The sequence below is a fragment of the Fusarium phalaenopsidis genome, assembly GCF_050370095.1.
Source record: "Fusarium phalaenopsidis strain FUZ10S chromosome Unknown contig_32332, whole genome shotgun sequence".
Taxonomy (NCBI): Eukaryota; Fungi; Ascomycota; class Sordariomycetes; order Hypocreales; family Nectriaceae; genus Fusarium; species Fusarium phalaenopsidis.
In genome coordinates this window covers 2,541,188-2,559,925 of record NW_028145391.1, presented here as the reverse complement: position 1 = coordinate 2,559,925, position 18,738 = coordinate 2,541,188, and the positions used below count along the sequence as shown (strand labels likewise).

The 18,738-nt window shown below is 53.9% G+C and overlaps 6 protein-coding genes across 6 annotated transcripts; all 6 read left to right on the top strand.

Moving 5' to 3' along the window:
* Nucleotides 1-403: 403 nt before the first annotated feature.
* Nucleotides 404-2,275, top strand: LRP88_13781 (NOT2/NOT3/NOT5 family protein; the record flags this gene model as incomplete). Its single annotated transcript, XM_083250137.1, has 8 exons — nucleotides 404-548; nucleotides 611-755; nucleotides 868-1,319; nucleotides 1,372-1,437; nucleotides 1,492-1,693; nucleotides 1,749-1,958; nucleotides 2,016-2,157; nucleotides 2,210-2,275. 8 exons carry the CDS (start codon nucleotides 404-406, stop codon nucleotides 2,273-2,275), a joined length of 1,428 nt encoding a protein of 475 aa, XP_083094471.1.
* An 843-nt stretch (nucleotides 2,276-3,118) lies between these two features.
* LRP88_13780 (CUE domain-containing protein) lies at nucleotides 3,119-3,742 on the top strand (the record flags this gene model as incomplete). Its single annotated transcript, XM_083250136.1, has 2 exons — nucleotides 3,119-3,388; nucleotides 3,449-3,742. The coding sequence occupies 2 exons, from the start codon at nucleotides 3,119-3,121 to the stop codon at nucleotides 3,740-3,742; spliced, it is 564 nt and encodes a 187-aa protein (XP_083094470.1).
* Nucleotides 3,743-5,839: 2,097 nt separating this feature from the next.
* Nucleotides 5,840-8,722, top strand: LRP88_13779 (J domain-containing protein; the record flags this gene model as incomplete). Its single annotated transcript, XM_083250135.1, has 3 exons — nucleotides 5,840-5,927; nucleotides 5,981-6,940; nucleotides 6,996-8,722. The coding sequence occupies 3 exons, from the start codon at nucleotides 5,840-5,842 to the stop codon at nucleotides 8,720-8,722; spliced, it is 2,775 nt and encodes a 924-aa protein (XP_083094469.1).
* A 1,322-nt stretch (nucleotides 8,723-10,044) lies between these two features.
* Nucleotides 10,045-10,671, top strand: LRP88_13778 (uncharacterized protein; the record flags this gene model as incomplete). The annotated part of the gene is made up of 4 exons (XM_083250134.1): nucleotides 10,045-10,098; nucleotides 10,154-10,349; nucleotides 10,401-10,499; nucleotides 10,556-10,671. 4 exons carry the CDS (start codon nucleotides 10,045-10,047, stop codon nucleotides 10,669-10,671), a joined length of 465 nt encoding a protein of 154 aa, XP_083094468.1.
* A 1,151-nt stretch (nucleotides 10,672-11,822) lies between these two features.
* Nucleotides 11,823-13,676, top strand: LRP88_13777 (uncharacterized protein; the record flags this gene model as incomplete). The annotated part of the gene is made up of 5 exons (XM_083250133.1): nucleotides 11,823-12,231; nucleotides 12,282-12,451; nucleotides 12,628-12,744; nucleotides 12,873-13,322; nucleotides 13,380-13,676. 5 exons carry the CDS (start codon nucleotides 11,823-11,825, stop codon nucleotides 13,674-13,676), a joined length of 1,443 nt encoding a protein of 480 aa, XP_083094467.1.
* A 1,478-nt stretch (nucleotides 13,677-15,154) lies between these two features.
* Nucleotides 15,155-18,359, top strand: LRP88_13776 (putative nuclear serine protease HtrA2/Nma111; the record flags this gene model as incomplete). Its single annotated transcript, XM_083250132.1, has 4 exons — nucleotides 15,155-15,492; nucleotides 15,551-15,747; nucleotides 15,801-18,098; nucleotides 18,151-18,359. 4 exons carry the CDS (start codon nucleotides 15,155-15,157, stop codon nucleotides 18,357-18,359), a joined length of 3,042 nt encoding a protein of 1,013 aa, XP_083094466.1.
* Between the last annotated feature and the right edge of the window lie 379 nt (nucleotides 18,360-18,738).

The following is an 18,738-nucleotide window of genomic DNA, read 5'->3' as shown; positions in this document are numbered from 1 at the left end:
CGCGACTTGCCCTCAAAGCTCGCGCGAACTACTGCAATCATGAATCGGCCAGGTAGGACCACCCCACGACGTCGTTCTTTCAGCCTCAGGACCCCGCGCTCCAGCCTGTGCCTCCGAACCTTGCGATACCGAGATCACGCTTCGCCCCATCGAGACATTGCGAGTGGCTACGGCTTTTGGACGAAGCCTTGCGTCTATTTCTGAGCTCGTGTATCCCCGCGATTCTTCGCACCACGCACGATGCTCCTCCTCGACCCTCGTTTGCCACGCTCGGACGACTCAACAATCGCTTCAATGGCTTGAAATGCGGAGCAAAGCCCGATCTGGAGCTCTCTATAGTGTCGCTTGGATCACGGCTGGAGAAATTATGAAAGCACTGGGTTGTTAGGACAGCGCTGACGAGATGATCGAACGGCAGGGGCAGTGCCACAGACACTCCGCGGAATGCCTGGTGGCTTCGGTGGTCAACAACAACCTCAACAACCTGGACGAGCAGGTTCAGCCCGATTACCAAACGGAAAGCTGGGTACGCGCTTGCAGCCGCCCTGGTGGTAGCCGGGCGGCTTCCATGGCCCGACCTCGAGCTGAGGCTAACGACGCATCGATACAGGAAACAACAACTCGGGTTGGGCGTTTGGAGGAGGTGTTCCTATGGCAGGGGCAGGCCCTCAGAACGCAGGACGTCAGCTTGGCGGGAACGTGAGCTTTGCGCAGAGTTTGACCGGGTCGCAGCCTGCCACACCTCTGGACTTGTCGTATGTGCACTCACCTCGCCATCAACATTCTCGCATACTTGCTCATCTTTTTGGGCGCCATATATCATTCCACCACCAAACTTGAACATAAACACACGCTAATATTTACCAGAGAATTTCCATCATTATCCAACAACCCTCAGATGTCCAACGCCAACGCGCAGTCAATGTGGTCGACGGCTGGGTCGAGGAACCCAGGTGGCCCTGTACCACGCAACCAGTCTGCCACCCTTGGCTCGCAGCAGGGCGGCCAAGAAGATCTGTTCAGCCCCTCCTCCCGCGGACCTCCAGTGCAGGGTGGCTTTCGGTTCGGAAACCAAGGGAACCTTGGCCAGTCGTCTCAGGCTCAAACCGGCAGCATCGATGACTTCCCCCCTCTCAACCGAACAGCAAACGGAGACATTTCATCTGAGCGCGCGGCGAATCTGATGTCATCTCTGGGATTTGGACCTCAAGCTGGTGCCTCTGGTCATGTGCCAAACAGGGGGAATGGCCTTCTCAACGCGGTTTCGGCTAACAGCCGGGCGAATGAGGCAAGGTCACCGCCTGGCATTGGCGCCCCTGGTAGGCCCTTGTCTCCCTTCGATTCTTCTAATGCGGATGCTAAACTTTGCAGGCTCTTCAAGGCCACAGGATAGCAAGGCCGCTGCTACTGAGGACGATTCACGGCAGAAACCTACAGGTATGCGGGAAGAAGGACCTGGCGCAGCCGCAGCTGAGGGAGCATCTCCCTTAGGAGCTATCGGCAACGATGGTTCTGGTAGGAATTTGAACGACGACCAGGACGCCCAAGCTGCAGAGGTTATTGACCCTCTAGCTGGCATGTCTGCAGCCGACAGGTGGGGTATTAAGGGCCTCAGAACGCTTATGAACAACTATCCCGACTACCACGCGATGGTGGTGGGCATGGATCCGATGTCGTTGGGGCTCGACATGTCGTCTCCGGAGTAAGTGCTTTTTGTCTGGTTTGGGAGCACCACTGACCAAGCCCAGCCTGTTCTCAACGCAGAACTACTCCCTCTTTGACGACACACCTCCTCGGCCAGCTATAAATGCCGGTAAATTCCGACTGCCTGATTGCTACAACGTGACCAATGTCCAACCAATCGAGAGCAAAATCCCCAACTTCAATGAGGAGACCCTATTCTGGATCTTCTACAGCTCCCCAGCGGACTTGAAGCAGCAGATGGCCGCAGTAGAACTGTAAGGACGACCGATTCGCCTCAGAAAGGTTTCATTTCACTAACGCGGGCTTGCTAGACACTCGCGAAACTGGAGATGGCACAAGAAATTGCAGCTCTGGTTGACAAAGGATGACCACATGACTCCTCAAACTCTGGGCCCGACCCACGAGCGAGGCTACTACATTGTGTGGGATTCAAGCACCTGGCGCAAGGAACGGGTATGTCGATATGTCTAGGCTTTTATAGGGCGAGAACTAACGGTGACTGCAGCGGGAATTCACCCTCCATTACGGCGACCTTGATACCAGTCTCAGCCAGGGACCGGCTGTGTCCTAGAGTAACACATCTCTAGAAAAGCCGAGTTCAAAGGCAAAGGGTAATAATGCCAGCAAGAAGGGCCATGACAATGGCGCAACATAAGACAGCATTGGGGATAAGTGATGGAAACGGTGGGAAGTGTACCATGGGCGTTTGGCCGTCAGGGCGGGGCAACTCCTTCTCATGGAAATGGTTTGGGTCTTTTGGTACTGTCAGTAATGAGACGATCTAGTCTCTTGAAGTTGATGGCTTTTCACCGGTGTGTGGGCGCTCAATAAAAGATGCCTCCCGGTTTCTGCAAAGCATATGTGTCCTTCCAATGATGGCGGGAGTTGCATTGGGCGTGTCCCTGAAGTGATTCATGTGTGAGATGAGGGATCGAGTGCTTTTTTGGGGACGCATTATCACCCTTGCGCACTATTTTCAGCTTGATTTGTTAGATACACTTGGAGGCTTAAAGCTTGTACACATCGACCTGGAATACCTTGCGCTCATATCATCTACAATCAGTGGCTTCAAAGGGGTAACATAAGTTGTGACCTTGAGCTCTGTGACGTGAGTATTCTTTTGAAACAACTTAGGTTGGGGAATTAGCCGAGGTTTCCCCACCATTGGCTTCTCCAAAAGGGAGCTTTTTGGGCGCCCCATCCCTGGTCATCCTTGTTGGCGTAACCACAACGTTAGAGCCATACCATCGACCCACGCTGGCAGCTCATTAGCTTCCATGTGAATCTACCCTTCACTTCCCTCACCTCCACGAACTGCCATCTTAGCCGCCCTTGCAGATATCCGCATCACTTCGTCGATTACCGCAGTACGGCTCACGTGCCTTTCGTGGACGGCTCCGCATACTATACAGCCATGGCGGACGATCAGATCTCGTTGCCGTACTTTCTGGCGATCCTAGTGGTCTCGGGTCTGATAATACGATATCTGTTCTTCGGAGGCCCATCGCCACCTCAAGCTACGCGCTCCCCCGAGGCGTTTATGAGGTCAAGAGAGGTCGCAGTGGAGAGGATACAACAGATGTTTCCCCAGGCGGATAGACGGAGTATCCTTTGGGATCTGCAACGAAACGGAGGAAATATCCAGAACACTACGGAGCGCATCTTGGCCGGCCGATTAGACACGGTATGTTGAAGACTTCAGCTCCGACACAGGCGGTTTTTCTAACAAGAACTGTCCCTCCAGCCCCCGATCACCTTCCAACCACCGCCTCCTCCCGGTCAATCCGCCGGCAGCGCCAGCGCAGCAACGGCGCCCCGACAACCGGAGAAGCCGGCGCAGCCCGACCTGATCACGCGGTACAATCTGAAGAGCAAACTGGACACCACGCCGTCCAGCGAGCAGGATCCTCAGGGCAAGGGCTGGAGCTCGAACCGGGACGAGCGCCAGGCTTCGCTGCAGCGGCGGCGGGACGAGATGATCCTCGCGGCGCGGAGGAAGATGGAGGCCAAGATGGCGGCGGAGAAGGCGGGCCAGTGAAGCTGAGGCAGAGAGAAATAATGAGATGGAGTAAATTTACCGGGCAGATAATCCAGCGAGAATTTGCAACGTTGTTGATGTGATCGCGTGCCATTGGATGAATGCGATTACGAGTCCTTTTTGGTCCGTCTTGCGTTGTGAGGCCTTCACGATACTAGCGCAATCTCTCCATATCCTGTATCTCATAGGACCCTTCGAGGCGAGGTTGACTGAGAATCGAGTCCAAGATCTGCAGAGATGCTGGCTAGGTAGTGCACCAACACCCGTGGTTGGCTTGATCACATGCGCAACCTGGTTCCGTTGTTGTGTATACAAGCTCTTCTCCCCCTTTGGCCCTTTGGGTAGACACTGTCAGCAAAAGATGCTATGGCCGCTACACGTTTCACAGCTTGAGAAGAGGCCTTCAGTGCCACACGGGTTCCGATGGCCCTGGATTCTGGTGTTGCTCGACCGAGGTCCCATGCAGACACAGACGGGCACCCTCAAGCCTCTGATGTCAACCCGGGTCGGGCGTGGCGGTGCTGATGTGGCTTCGTCATGAGTGCACTTGTGGCAGTGCTCTCATGACGGGGTCACTTGTGCACCACGTACGGCCTCCAAGTGTAAGATTGTATGTCTTTCGTCTAGAGAAGTGCGAAATCATGCACGCGAAGGTGTGGCATTCACTTTACTCGGGTCTATCAAGTTTATAGACCAAGCCATCATACATCGTCGCATCATAGTGTTGATGACTGGTAGCCGAGTGAGATCAACTGGCATTTACTACCATTGTAGAACGTATATTATCCACCATACAAAATATCCAATCCTAATTGATTGCACCTGGTCCATGAGGACTTTTGGTGGCACTCACAATTGTTGTTGTCTGTCATTCCAGCCCGAAGTGGGGTTCCGGGGATTTCTTTCATCACCCCGTTGCCGTGGCCGGTACAAACTGCCCCGCCACATGTTTTGTTTTCTTTTACGCCCACGACCCTGCACCCAAGTACTTTGCCTGGAACAAATCTACGCCCAAGGACTCCAACGTCAGTGAATAACCTGGTACCTTTGAATTCCAAAGCACCGACCCGATAGACCCTTTGGCATCCGTCCGTGCGGGTCTGTAAAGCCGGACCAAAAGCCCCAGAAGGCGCTGGGAGGCCACACCAGAGCTGAGCCACAGCCCCTCGACGCGGCCCTGGGTGGTACATCGAGAATCTTCGGGGAACAAAGTACCTTGAAGTACCGTCCTCCCGCACACCTGGCACCCACCATCAACCTCCATCCATCGCTAAAAGGTACCTGACCTCTGATCACCTCTGGCGCGCGCCAGCTGCTCTCTTCTCTCGACCTTCTCTACACTTTTGCTGCATCACCTCCCTTGAGCGCCCGACTATTCGCCTCGACTTCCTTCCATCATCCTTCGCCGCTCCCTCTCTGCAACTTCGCTCTGTCCCTAGAAGCCTGCCTCACGGCCAAGATTTGACGTCATTCTGGTAAGTATGCCGCTTCCTTGGATCAGCTGCCAACCATCTCTCTCCCCGATCTGGATCTGTGCAGCCCCGTGTCGAGAATGGAACTCGGGTGGAAGAGGACACAGCCAAACGGCCCTGCAGTGCACCATTCGTTCCGAGGTCTTTGAATACTGTCAAACCCGACCTAGCTCCTGGCTGGACAACCATGTTGCGCAGCCCAGGACACTTCCCTGACGTTTCCTGGTTTCAAGATCCTGATCCTGCATCGTCCTCGCCGCTTCACTTCAGCCCCTCCGCTGGCTTGGCGATTCCTGAGCTGACATCAGTCTTCAAGACAACGCTTCACACGGTTTGCACTCGCACGGAGCAAACCTGCTATCATCCGGGGTCTGTTTAATCCGAGCGCAACCCGCATCGGGATCTACAGTATCTTAGATGATTCACGTATAGCGAACGGACCGAGACGAAAACACCAACACCCTCTCGCCTACCCGAGGAGCAGTGCAAATTGATCTGACACGAACCTTCATGCCGATCCCAAGACAAACTAGGAGCTGATCTTTCATTCTGCGCTGGTGTGATCTCTTAGCCATCGCATAACCGACTTCAGCGACTTGTCGGCGGCGCACGAGAGCCCTTTGCGATGGGCACACCCCGAGACTACTATGCAGACCTAGAGCTGCCCCCGACGGCAGACGCCGCGGATATTAGGAAGCAATACCGGAAACTTGGTACCGTTCCAACCGGGATCTGAATCGTTTGCATCAACTAACTCGCGGCACAGCACTAAAGTACCACCCAGATCGCAATCCTGGGCGAGAAGAGGAGGTCAACACCCAGTTCCAAGTAATTCAATCGGCGCACGAGATTCTCTCCGATCCCGACCAAAAAGCCAAGTATGATGCATCGCGAACTCGCAACAGATACCCAGGCGCATCGGGTGTTAAGGGAAACCCGTGGTCGAATGTCAGTGCCCAGTATCCGCCACCACCCCGACGTAACAACGGGACCCCGAGAGCGACTCCATCAGGCGCCCAGAGATGGCAAACCCGTTTTGCTTCAGGCGTTCCTCCTACCGCGAAGCAGTCGGAGACCGAAGCAAAGAAGAATGCTGCCCGGGCATTCGAGAACATGCGCAAGGGCCCGTCAGCCAAGACGAGCGATCAGCCCCGGCCTCCTCCTCCACCCCCTCCTCCACGGACTGAGTCTGCCAGACAGCGCGCCGAAGCCTCATTTGGTGCTAGGAAGACGGGATTCCATCCTCGTTCAGCCATGGGTGATGAGCCACCAGTGGCTAGCAGTAACTACAACTCAAGATCAGCATCGGAGCGATATGCGCAAACCTTTCCGCAAGAGCCTCCTCAAGAAGCTCCCCCACCTCCCGCGAGACCACCTCCTACTACGATGCCAGATCCTCTAAGCCAGTTCAGAGACCGAGACAACTGGGCAGATCCCCGACAAAGCACTCCCTACACGTCACATGGTGGCGAGAAGACGAATCCCTTTGACGGTATCCCCCTGAACCGAGCCAAGAGCACCCGAGACACCACGAACCGCGACGAGTCCTCTGATAACGAGGCCTTCAACCGACAACGCAGTGCTAGTGCGCCCAAGGGCCATGAACAGCCGCTCCCTAAAGATCCCGCAGACCGACCCAAAGCTCCCTTGAAGAAGACTCGCAGCGGCTTCAAGAATGCTACTCCAACTCCCGACCAAGCCCCCAATGTGCCTACAGACGGAAACCGTAAGTGTTATTGATGAACCTATCTTAAACGCCAGACTTGCTCACGCCTTGACAGCACCTCAATCACAAAGCAACGCTGGCGGACCATCAATGTATGACGAACCATCTTCTACCAAGTACAACCACCTTCCCTTTTCACCAGGATCCAGCAAGTGTCGGGGAAATCATGGTTTTGAGCCAGGTCTGGCGGGCATTCATCAATACGACGCATGCCCTTATGACTCAGGCACCAGTTCTTTCAACCCGTCTCCCAGTGGAAGACATGATTCTCCTCATCAGTTGACCCCCTTTGAGCGTCATCAGGTCGAATTTTTGGACAAGCTTATCAATAACGCTGGGATTGGAAGCTCAACCAAGAAGACGAAGCATCAATACAGCAACTTAGATCACCCCCGTACGTCGAATCGTGCTAACAAGGTCAACTTCAATAGCTTCAGTTTCCCCGTCAACGACGATACTTTCGCGCAAACATCCCCTGACCCTGGCCGCTTCGCGAGAAGCAGCACCAACGATATCAACACGAGCTTCGCCGAGGACGAGGACGCGACTGGTTGGCAGTTTAACGCTGGTGGAGCAGAGCAAGGTAGCCCAACGAAGCCTCGATCTCAGACAGGCAGAGGAGGTCGTCGGTCGCCGAAGAAGCGCCCAACCCTTAACCGTACAGATACTTCGAGTGTTCCATCTGAGTCAGAGAGGCCGGAATCTGGCAAGCCCGAATCGGCGTTCAACCCTGAAGGATGGAGTGACAAGTTTGGCCCACAGACGTTTGTTCCGCAGCCATCTCAGTCCAAGTCGGTGTCCCCGACTCGATCTAACCGAGCAAGCTCGAAGAAGCCCAAAGCTTCCAAGAAGCCGAGCCACTCAGCACTGGTCGACGATAGCAGCAGTGATGAAGAGGTGTTTGAATGGCGTGGACGAAAGGGTCAGGAGCCCCCTGTCGCTGAGAGCCCTCAGGCCATGGACATCGACAGCCCTCCTGCTTCGACCTCGGTCCCACCACCTCGACCCCCCAAGATCCCAACACCACAACCGGCCCCGACTACGCCTTCACCCCAGCCCAAGCCACCGGTGGCACAGCCAGCCCAACCCGCTGAACCAGTACCTGTTGTGGGAACAGCTCCGGCATTCAACGGTCCTCGAAACATCAACGTTGAGCCCTCCAGACCTGAGTGGCGCCCTGGCAATGTGGACAACGTGAACGGCAAGGATAAGCCGGTAGAGATCCCAAGGAAACCGGTGAATCCCAACCCAAACAATGTGGGATCGGAGGATAGTGAGGAGTTCCGGGCTAGTTTCGCCGACCTGCGAAACGTGGCTCCATTTGCCCATCAGAGCTCGGGGCTGAAGTCCTTTGCGGATATGAAGGACAACTTGCCTTTCGAGAGCAAGGCTTCAGCTGATGTTTCCATCAAGCTCCCCAAGGTCCATCCTTTGAGGTTTCCATCACCCCCTGTCGCTCCTCAACTCCCAGCAGTTAATGGAGCCCAGCCGAATGTGGCGTTTTGGGAGAAGTACGTCAAAGACTTCGAAAACTACATGCGACTTTGGGATACTTTCAACAGCCAGGTGGTCGACCACTTTGCCACACGAAAGGCGCACATTGCGCGTACTAGAGAAGAGAAGGGATACTCGTTCCTAGAGGCTCGCGGTGATGCAGATGTTCAGGAATACTACAACTGGCTGGAGCAGGACATGGACGTTCGGAGACGCTGGAGTGCAGCGTGTGAAGAGCACGAGCATCGATTCCGAGAGTTCATGGCGTTTCGTATGAGGATGAAGTAAGCGATTTGGTTTTGCATTTGTGGAGTTGGCAGCGAACGGGGGGCGCACTGTCTACTGTGTCGTTATGCTTCAATATGGGATGACAAGATGGGATGCTGTCTAACGGACGGAGAGAGCATGAATGCCCTGGTAGAGAGATGATTTCCTGGCATTTCTGGGGAAATCCGGCGATGGGAGCTTGGTCCTGGATCTGGGCAGGAAGATAACAACACAAGCTCGAGGCGAACGTGTGGCACATGGGAGCGAGCGATCCGGTTGATCCTGGTTATGGCTTATCTTTAGTAGCAGCTTGGCGATGGCGGTTTGGCATTGAAGGCGTTTTCGCCCTTACTAATACTGGACAGCTTCTACGGCGGTCTCCAGAGAAGGTAGGGCGTGGTTCACGGAGATGAGGCTCCGGGACGTGTATACGATGGTATGAACAGCGCATAGAAATAGACAAGATGGTAATGGACCTGAAGGACTTGTGTGGTCTAACTGTGTTGGAATAGTTACTGATTGAGTAGCGTGTGAAAATTCATGTGTGAGAGTCATTAACTCGTAGTTGTATCTATTTTGAGAGCAAATGATTCACTGCTCTGAGAGTGAGCTCGAGACATATAGGTAGGCTGGGTGTGGGAATAGCTTCTCTGGCCTGCACCACACTCTCTCATCCCCCACACTCTCTCTTTGACACTCGCTCACCACGCCACGCCCCTCGTTTCTCGCAACACCTCCCCAATATAGGGAAAACCTACAGCTACTGATACTATTCTAGCAGTAAGTTTGTTTGCTCCTTTCAAATAACTCGTCGCACTCGAACCCGTTCGCCTGCCAATGCCCTTTGTTTAACTCCTGGGTCAATTGGACTTGACTAGGCGCCAGTGCTGGCTCAGTGCAGTGCTCTCTCTACCTCAAAAATCCCCTCCTCTTTTCGAGCAGGGCGGGGAAGCCTTCACTCTCCTTCACCCTCAACTAGCACTCGCTCTCCCTTTCTCTTCACCTTTCTCCTCTTCACCACAACACAACAGGACCATCTCTTCGGTTTGTGCTTTACTCTTTACTCTCTACCTTTCATTCACTCGTCGCTCTCTACTGACTGGCAAAAGAGTATCGGTCTCACAGTTCGCTTGGCAGAATTCACCTTTGACTCTGCCTCTATCTCTCCCAAGGTGAGAGAGCAGCTTCCCCTCCGCCGTGTTTCCCTTCTTCATTTGCACCTTGACCCTCGAGCTGACCCCGTCTTGACCATATTTCAGTAGCAAACTGCCCGTTGCTTGAGCAAAGAAGCAACCTGCCCACGCAACCAAACTATCCATCTTCGATCCTCACCAACGTTCATCATGTCCGAGGGAACCCCCACTGGCAAGGCTAACGCCTGGACCGAAGAGGCCAAGGTAACGTGCTGAAGACATCATTCAACCATCTTAGTCTAACTCAAACGTGCTACAGAACGAGTTTCTTCTTCGAATCATCATGCAGTTGAAGCCCGAGGGCAAGGGCATCAACTGGTCTGAGGTCCAGATGCCCGGCCGCACCGTCAAGTCCCTCCAGAACCAGTGGACTGCTGTCAACAAGAGAATCGACGCTCTCAGACAGCAGCAGCAGGATGGTGATGTCGCCGGAGTTCCTGTCAAGAAGGCTACTCGTGAGTGTCTTGCCTCATCGTGACCTGGCCAAATCTAACTACTCTTCACAGCCCGCAAGCGCAAGGCCAACAAGAAGGTTGAGTCCGAGGACGATGATGATGGCACCTATGTCAGCACCAAGAAGTCTGGCTCTCGCAAGCGAAGCAACAGTATGTTACCAATTTCTCTTCTTCTGCCATACATTACAATGCTGACCATGCCATAGCCGAGACTCTTGAGCGTGCCGCCAAGGCCATCAAGGCAGAGGCTGCCGAGCTTGAGGACTTCCAAGTCAAGGAGGAGTCCGGCTTCGACGCCGACTCTGAGCATGGCCAGGTCTAGAGTCTCCTCGACCCAAAAACGAAGATCGTGATGCCACTTGGCATACATGGGAATGGAGGGGAAGAAGGAATGTGCAGCCGATGATGATTCTATCTATTTTGCTATTTCTGACTTTACTGTCACATCTCTCGGCATGCAAGTATGGTCATCGAGTATTGGAACTGAACGGCGCTGGGGGTGCAGAAGTAGTGGTCCTGGTCTGGATGGGAGTATTCGGATCTAGTCACACAGCCAGGTGAAATGCAAACAGCCCGTTAAATCAGCAAGTGAGGCTGTGTGAGGCGTGATAGGATGTGCTCCAAATACTGACTATTACCATCTTCAAAGAAACACTTTGCCTCCAGGCTGTTGAAGGAGGAGTTCTAGACTCTCGAAACAGGTTTGTTTAGATTAGAGAACATACAAAGCATATGAATACGCAGTCAAGACAACCAAGAGAGACAAGTACGCTTGTGGAATTTCAAAAGAAGAGTCCATCATCACTTTTGATTTCTCTTCTTAACCAAGCCCGGTTCGTTGGGTTTGGGTTTGTTGTGTCTTTGTTGGTTAAGGGTAAACCAACAACCAACAAGGACTTAGTTGACAACCCACGTTTGGTGCTTAAGGAGATGCCAAACATCTTTTACCATGTATTAATTCTGATTCATATTGTCGTTATTATTCCACTTTGTCCTAGAATTTTGCAGCATGTCGAGATTCCTCATACACACTCAAATCTTCTTATTCTTGGCGTTTATGATTCATGTCTCACTCAGAGTCTCAACCCCTTCTACTTGAACCGTTGCTTTGATCCAAAGGCTTTCAGTAATTCCTTGATTCCCTTCTAATAATCGGGTCCATAAATAAGTATTTGTTGTCCCATCTGTTATACCAACATTGCCTCATGGAGAAATGCCGAAATGTCGGGAGGGATTCCAATGTTGAGTGACAGGGACCGGATAGTGGAGGGGACTAAAATGTGATGGGGCCGGCAACCAGAGAAGCCGAAGGGAAGGAATCAGGCGACGAACAACTTTACCTTGATGAAACCTCAACCAAGGTCAAACATTTTTCTTTCTTTCTAGATACCATCTGTGATAGTTTTGTCGCTTCATTCTCTAATCATGCTTTGTTAATTGGAAATCAATTTTGCGACAATTCTCTTGCTCGACATGTACCAGGCCAATAAAGCCATGGCCACACCCGCCGGTGTCGGCGACCAAGAAACCACACCTCTACTTGGCTCATCTTCAGCATCACCGCACACCGACGCTTCATCATTGAATCCATCATCTCATCACGGCGATAGCAGCAGCAACGATGTATCCAATAGTCAAGACGCCAGCTGGACGGTCAGCCACAGCGCTCGCCGGCTCTATGTCTCGCACACCCTCTCGACGTGGAACTCGCGTGTCTTTGAGTTTGGCAGCGTCCTCTATCTCGCCTCCATCTTCCCCGGGACGTTGATGCCGCTTTCAGTCTACGCCTTGGCGCGCGGCGCCGCTGCAATAGCGCTGTCATCGTGGGTTGGCCAGTACATTGACCGCGAGGACCGTCTCAAGACCGTGAGGCTGTCCATTGGTATGTCACAAAACGGCCATTGGCTCGAACTAAGTATACTGAGTCGTTAGTTTCGCAACGGCTCGCTGTCGCTACTTCGTGTGCCATCTTCCTCGTCCTGAGCAGAGTTCAGAACCTCTCTGATGGGCTACGGACTGGCCTTCTAGCGTTGCTAGTCCTCATGGCTTGCATCGAGAAACTAGCCGCCATCATGAACCTGGTGTCAGTTGAGAGAGACTGGGTATGTGATAAAGACGAACAATCGAGACCAATTCCTAACTTCCCTCCAGGTCGTCGTCGTTGCACAGTCGGACACTACAGCACTTCGAAGTAAGTTGTTCCTAGTCTCAACAGACATCATCTAATTTGTTGATAGCAATGAACTCCCGGATGAGACGCATTGACCTTATTTGTAAGCTTCTTGGGCCGTTCTTTATCGGTATCATGGATGGCATCTCTACGGAAACGGCCATCTTTGTCAACTTGGGGATGAACTGCACCTCTGTCATTGTTGAGTACATTACTATTGCCCGAGTAAGCCAACTTAACATATAAAAAAGATCATCTGCTCACCCAATCAGGTATACCATCAAGTACCGGAGCTACAGCATCCAAAGACGATACCCGCAATTGCAACACACAATGACGAGAATCCCCAACAGCCTACCCAAGGACCGTGGACGTTATTGAAGAAGGCTGTCAAGAAGTCCTATCAAGACCTGCGCCTCTACTTCAAACACCCAGTCTTTATCCCTTCCTTCGCAGGGGCACTTCTATACTGCACAGTCTTGTCTTTCGGTGGTGTCATGGTGACTTATCTACTATCGAGTGGCTACACTCCGACACAAATTGCTGTTGCGAGGACAGTCTCGGTGGCATTTGAGGTCTTGGCTACCTGGATCGGACCGTGGTTGATGACCAAGATTGGCCCTGTTCGTGCCGGTCTCTGGTTTTCAAGCTGGCAGTTGGGCTGCTTGGCCGTCGGTATCTCCATCTTCTGGAGGTACACAGACAACGTCCTTATATCAACACTTGGTCTTGTATGCGGCTCGATGCTTAGTCGAGTAGGACTATGGGGGTTTGATCTGTCAGCTCAGATCATAATTCAGGAGGTAAGTTTGGTCCTTGAAGGTATCATGCCGCAAAGATTGCTGACTCTGGCAATGTAGGAAGTTGAAGCAGAGAACCGGGGAGCCTTTTCTGCTGTGGAAGCCAGCTGGCAGAGCCTGTTTGAAATGTGTGCGTACACGTCGACAATCATCTTCTCGTCTCCTGACCAGTTCCACAACCCGACGGCACTCAGCGTCGCAGCAGTCTTTTGCGCCTGGGCCCTGTACAGCAGGTTTGTGAGGAAGAGACGGGGACATCTCATCCACTGGCCGGCATGCATGTCTCCAGAGAAGCAGCAGGCCTCGATGGACGCCTTGTTCGAGCCAATGCCGCGGAGACGACGCGAAGGGATTTGAGGGAGACCCTTGGTACGATGTCTTCCGTGACAGACACAACAGCAAGCTATCCAGGATATACCCCTGGTAGTCATGGCACGAGACGTGTTGAGGGTCACCTGGAATCGGGAGGCGGTGCAACGAAGCTGCGATGCTTCGGGATCCTGTGGCGCGGAAGTCATCCACGTTTATTTCCGTGTCTCGGACGGCAACTGTTGTCTTGGATGCATGCACGGCATGGTCCCGTGGATCGAGGAGCGAGCTCTGTCGATGCCGCAGGCTCGGCCGCATGGGATGGCACAGCATCACGAACGGCGGTCTGGATGGAAAGGTGCAGGTTTGGTTAACCGTGATATTCGTACATCTTGTCCCCTTCAACGGTCGTTGGAGGGTCAGGTGCAGCAGTTAAAAAGTCGAAGCGTTGCATTATAGAAGCGTGATAGAGCTCGGATGAGACATACATGAGCACAGGCGCCTCAACCTCACCCGTTTGAACCTTGATAGAAGAGAAATGCGAACTTGAAAAGCGGGACAAAGGTCTCAATCGCCCACCCTCTCAGGCCCCGAGTGACTGGTCATGCCTCTGTTGGTGTTGAAGTTGGTTGGCTGAGACGTCCACACCCTCTGGGTGGTCGGGGAATGGGTGAGTGCATATGCACGATGGCGTTGCCTTACATAAGGCACAACCTTGTTGGCGGGCTCTGGTTTTTAGGCCAGGGCCCGGCAGAGGTGTGCTGGGGTTAGCGCCTGGTCTAGCGGGCTCTGGGTGTCATTTCCCCTGTAGTGCAGTGGGCTCTGCAGCGAGGGCGGCGGAGCTAGTGGGAGGCGGACAAAAAAAGTTGGGAAGGCGGTGTTCTTTGTGAGCTGCAAGCTACGTGCATATTGGTTGTCAGAAGGACTCGTACGAGGACAATAGCATAGTGCCTCGGATCCTCGGATGGAGGTGCTCTGTTACTTTTCTTATTGTGTGTGTGAATAGCTGCAGAACTAGAATATGACTCTTGTGAACTCGCCATTTCCAGTCCCTCCACCACACACCTAGGGACCTGGCTCTTACGTAGGCACCTCGAGGTACGTAGCGTAGCAACAGCAGCAGCCATGCAGCCTGAATAATCCTTCTGATCCACACCCACTGCCACTGTTAGCAGCCAAGGCAAAAGACATGCATCATATTTTTTCCCCAGATCTCAGCCTGGTCGTCCATCACATGCGCTGCTAAACCCCCATCCTCAATCCTTTTTTTTTCTTATTTCCATCATTTCCTCTCCTCCCCATCTGCGCTTCCCAGCTTGCTCTGGATGCGCTGTCGCCCTCTCTCGCGCCGGATCCCGACCCTGTCACTGAGACCCTTGGCCCTGCGCCCCGTCTGCGGCCCAGGCCGAACATCTCGACACCCCGTCCCCGTCCCCTTTCGAGCCCTCGAATCCCGTCCTCAGTGCCGTGCTTTTGCTCGCGGCCGTCGTCTCGTCTCCCGTCGCGATCTCAAGAGGCCTTTCGTCATGAACGGCGCCGCGGCCTCGGCAAGGGCCAAGAGGAAGGCCCCGGGTTCGCCCGACCAGGTCCCCCCGGCCAAGAGAGCAGTCAACGGAAAGCTCTCGCCTGATGACAACACACCCGATATTGTTGAATTCGACGACCACTCCGACCTCACCGACGACCTTCATCCCCACGCCGCTATGTATATTGGAACACCAGGGAGTCTAGGTGAATGGCAGGACACCATCCAGAAGGTGGTTCGCAACGTCGTCTCGATTCGCTTTTGTCAGACGTGCTCCTTCGATACCGACCCTTCCTTGACTAGCGAGGCTACTGGATATGTTGTTGACTCTGAACGAGGGTGAGCGGCGCATTGCTGTCATGACGCGACAGGGACGAAGCTGACATGGACGCTTTAGATACATCTTGACCAACCGCCATGTTGTCGGCGCTGGTCCTTTCTGGGGCCACCTGGTCTTCGACAACCACGAAGAGGTCGACTGCTACCCCGTCTACCGCGACCCCGTTCACGACTTTGGCATTCTACGATACGATCCCAAGGCGATCAAGTACATGCACGTCGATGGCTTAGAATTGCGACCAGACCTCGCCAAAGGTAAGCTGTGGCGAGAAAACTTGGTCACGAGACACGCTGACGTTCATCTGTAGTTGGCACCGAGATTCGAGTGGTTGGTAACGATGCTGGAGAAAAGCTCAGTATCCTGTCAGGTGTCATCAGCCGTCTCGATCGAAACGCGCCCGAATACGGCGAGGGTTACAGCGATTTCAACACGTGTTACTACCAGGCCAATGCCGCCGCCAGTGGAGGAAGTTCAGGCAGTCCAGTCGTCAACAAGGATGGCAGCGCAGTCGCCCTGCAGGCTGGCGGTCGATCTGATGGCGCTTCCACCGATTACTTCCTCCCCTTGGACCGACCTCTGCGGGCGCTCCAGTGTATCCAAGCTGGCAAGCCCGTCACCCGTGGTGATATCCAGTGCCAGTTCCTTCTCAAGCCGTTCGACGAGTGCCGTAGGCTGGGCCTGAGCCCCGAGTGGGAGGCGGCGATGCGCAAGGAGTTCCCAACCGTGACCAACATGCTTGTGGCTGAGATCGTCCTCCCCCAGGGCCCCTCGGATGGCAAGATTGAGGAAGGTGATGTTCTCATCAAGGTCAACGGTGAGCTCATCAGCCAGTTTATCCGACTGGATGATATCTTGGATTCCAACGTTGGCGAGACCATCAAACTCCATCTTCAGCGCGGTGGGCAGGATGTGGAGGTGGATATTCAGGTTGGCGATCTTCACAGCATCACCCCTGACCGATTCGTCTCTGTAGCGGGTGCCAGTTTCCATGACCTCTCTTACCAGCAGGCTCGACTCTATGCTGTCGCCGTCAAGGGCGTCTTCGTCTGCGAGTCTGCTGGATCCTTCCGATTCGACAATGCTGACAATGGCTGGATCGTTCAGACTGTTGATCACAAGAAGGTGCCGGATCTGAAGACGTTCATCGAGGTGATGAAGGGTATCCCTGACCGCGCCAGGGTGGTGGTCACTTACAAGCATCTACGTGACTTGCACACTCTCAACACGACTGTTGTCTACATTGACCGCCACTGGGCCTCCAAGATGAAGTTGGCAGTTCGAAACGATGAGACGGGCGTCTGGGATTTTACCGACCTGGGAGACCCCCTGCCTCCCGTACCCCCTGTCCGTCGATCAGCCTCCTTCATCGAGCTGGATCATATGCCTCACCCTGGTATCGCGGATCTTATTCGCAGCTTTGTGCACATCAACTGTACCATGCCTGTGAAGCTCGATGGCTTCCCCAAGAACCGACGCTGGGGTATGGGTCTGGTCATTGATGCTGAGAAGGGTCTGGTCTTGATTTCCAGAGCCATTGTTCCCTACGATCTGTGCGACATCACCGTGACCATCGCCGACTCCATCATCGTGGACGGTAAGGTGGTTTTCCTCCATCCTCTCCAGAATTATGCCATTATTCAGTACGATACTTCGCTGGTTGATGCGCCCGTCAAGAGCGCACGACTGAGCAACGAAGTCCTTACCCAGGGTGCCAAGACCTACTTCCTTGGCTATAACAGAATCGGCCGCGTTGTGCATGGTTCTACCAACGTCACTGAGATCACAGCGGTAGCCATCCCTGCCAACTCGGGAGCTCCCCGATACCGTGCTGTCAACGTTGATGCCATTACGATTGACAGCAACTTGGGCTCGTCTTGCAATAGTGGTGTGCTTGTAGCCCCTGACGGCACGGTCCAGGCTCTGTGGCTGTCGTATCTTGGCGAGCGGTCGCCATGCTCTCAACGGGATGAGGAGTACTACCTTGGTCTAGGCACCAAGACTCTCCTCCCCGTTGTGGAGTCGATCCAGAAGAGCATCACCCCCCAGCTTCGCGTTCTCTCGGTCGAATTTAGATCAATTCAGATGTCTCAGGCATCTGTCATGGGCGTGTCCAACGAATGGATCAAGAAGGTGACCCAGGCCAACCGATCTCACCACCAGCTGTTCATGGTCAGCAAGCGGGCCTTTGAGCGTGTCAACCACCCGGTTTCGCTGCTCGAGGGAGACATTGTCTTGACCTTGAACGGCAAGATGTGCACGACCATCTCTGACTTTGATGTCATGTACTCGCACGAAGTCCTCGACGCCGTCATTGTTCGTGAGTGCGAGGAGATGAATCTCCAGCTGCCTACCGTCGCGGCGGATGACGTGGAGACGGACCATGCGGTCTCATTCTGCGGTGCCATCCTGCACAGGCCTCACCAGGCTGTTCGACAGCAAATCAGCAAGCTGCACAGCGAGGTCTACGTATCAAGTAGGATTCGCGGCTCGCCGGCCTACCAGTACGGTCTTGCCCCGACCAACTTTATCACACATGTCAATGGCACCTCGACGCCCGATCTGGACTCGTTCATCGCCGCAACCCGGGAGATTCCCGACAACACCTGTGAGTACACCCTGATGGAGTAAGAAGGATGAACAAACTAACAAGGATCTAGACTTCCGACTCAAGGCAGTCACATTTGACTGCGTGCCGTGGGTGATTACGATGAAGAAGAACGACCACTACTTCCCGACAATGGAGTGGATCAAGGACGACAAGGAGGCGTGCGGATGGCGCCGCGTGACATACGAAGGCAAGCAGGTCTTCTCGGGCGAGGCAATTGACGGCGTGGCGCCAGTTGCAGAGGACGCCGACATGGAGTAGAAGGATGCAGGTTTCAGCAATGACTGCAAGTCCCCGGTAGAGAGGGAGTGTACCAACTACGATGCCATTTTTTGAAATATTTGCTACAGGAGCAGCGGGTGTGCTAGCAAGCAGGCAATCCGCGGCTGTGGGATCGGGACATGGCGTTTTATGGCGATGAAGGACCTCGGTTTCGAGGTTATCTGGAGCTGTGCGACAGCCCCTGGGACGGGCATCATGGCTTTGTGTAGGCACGGAGAGACGTGTACAATTTGGGATGGGATGGGCTTGGCTACCTAGAGTGTGGAAGCCAGTTGACAAGCTGCTCCAACAAAGATAGACTGACTGGGCAGGCTCCCCATGTTTTTGGGGCCTTAATAATGACAGAAGAAGCTGTGAT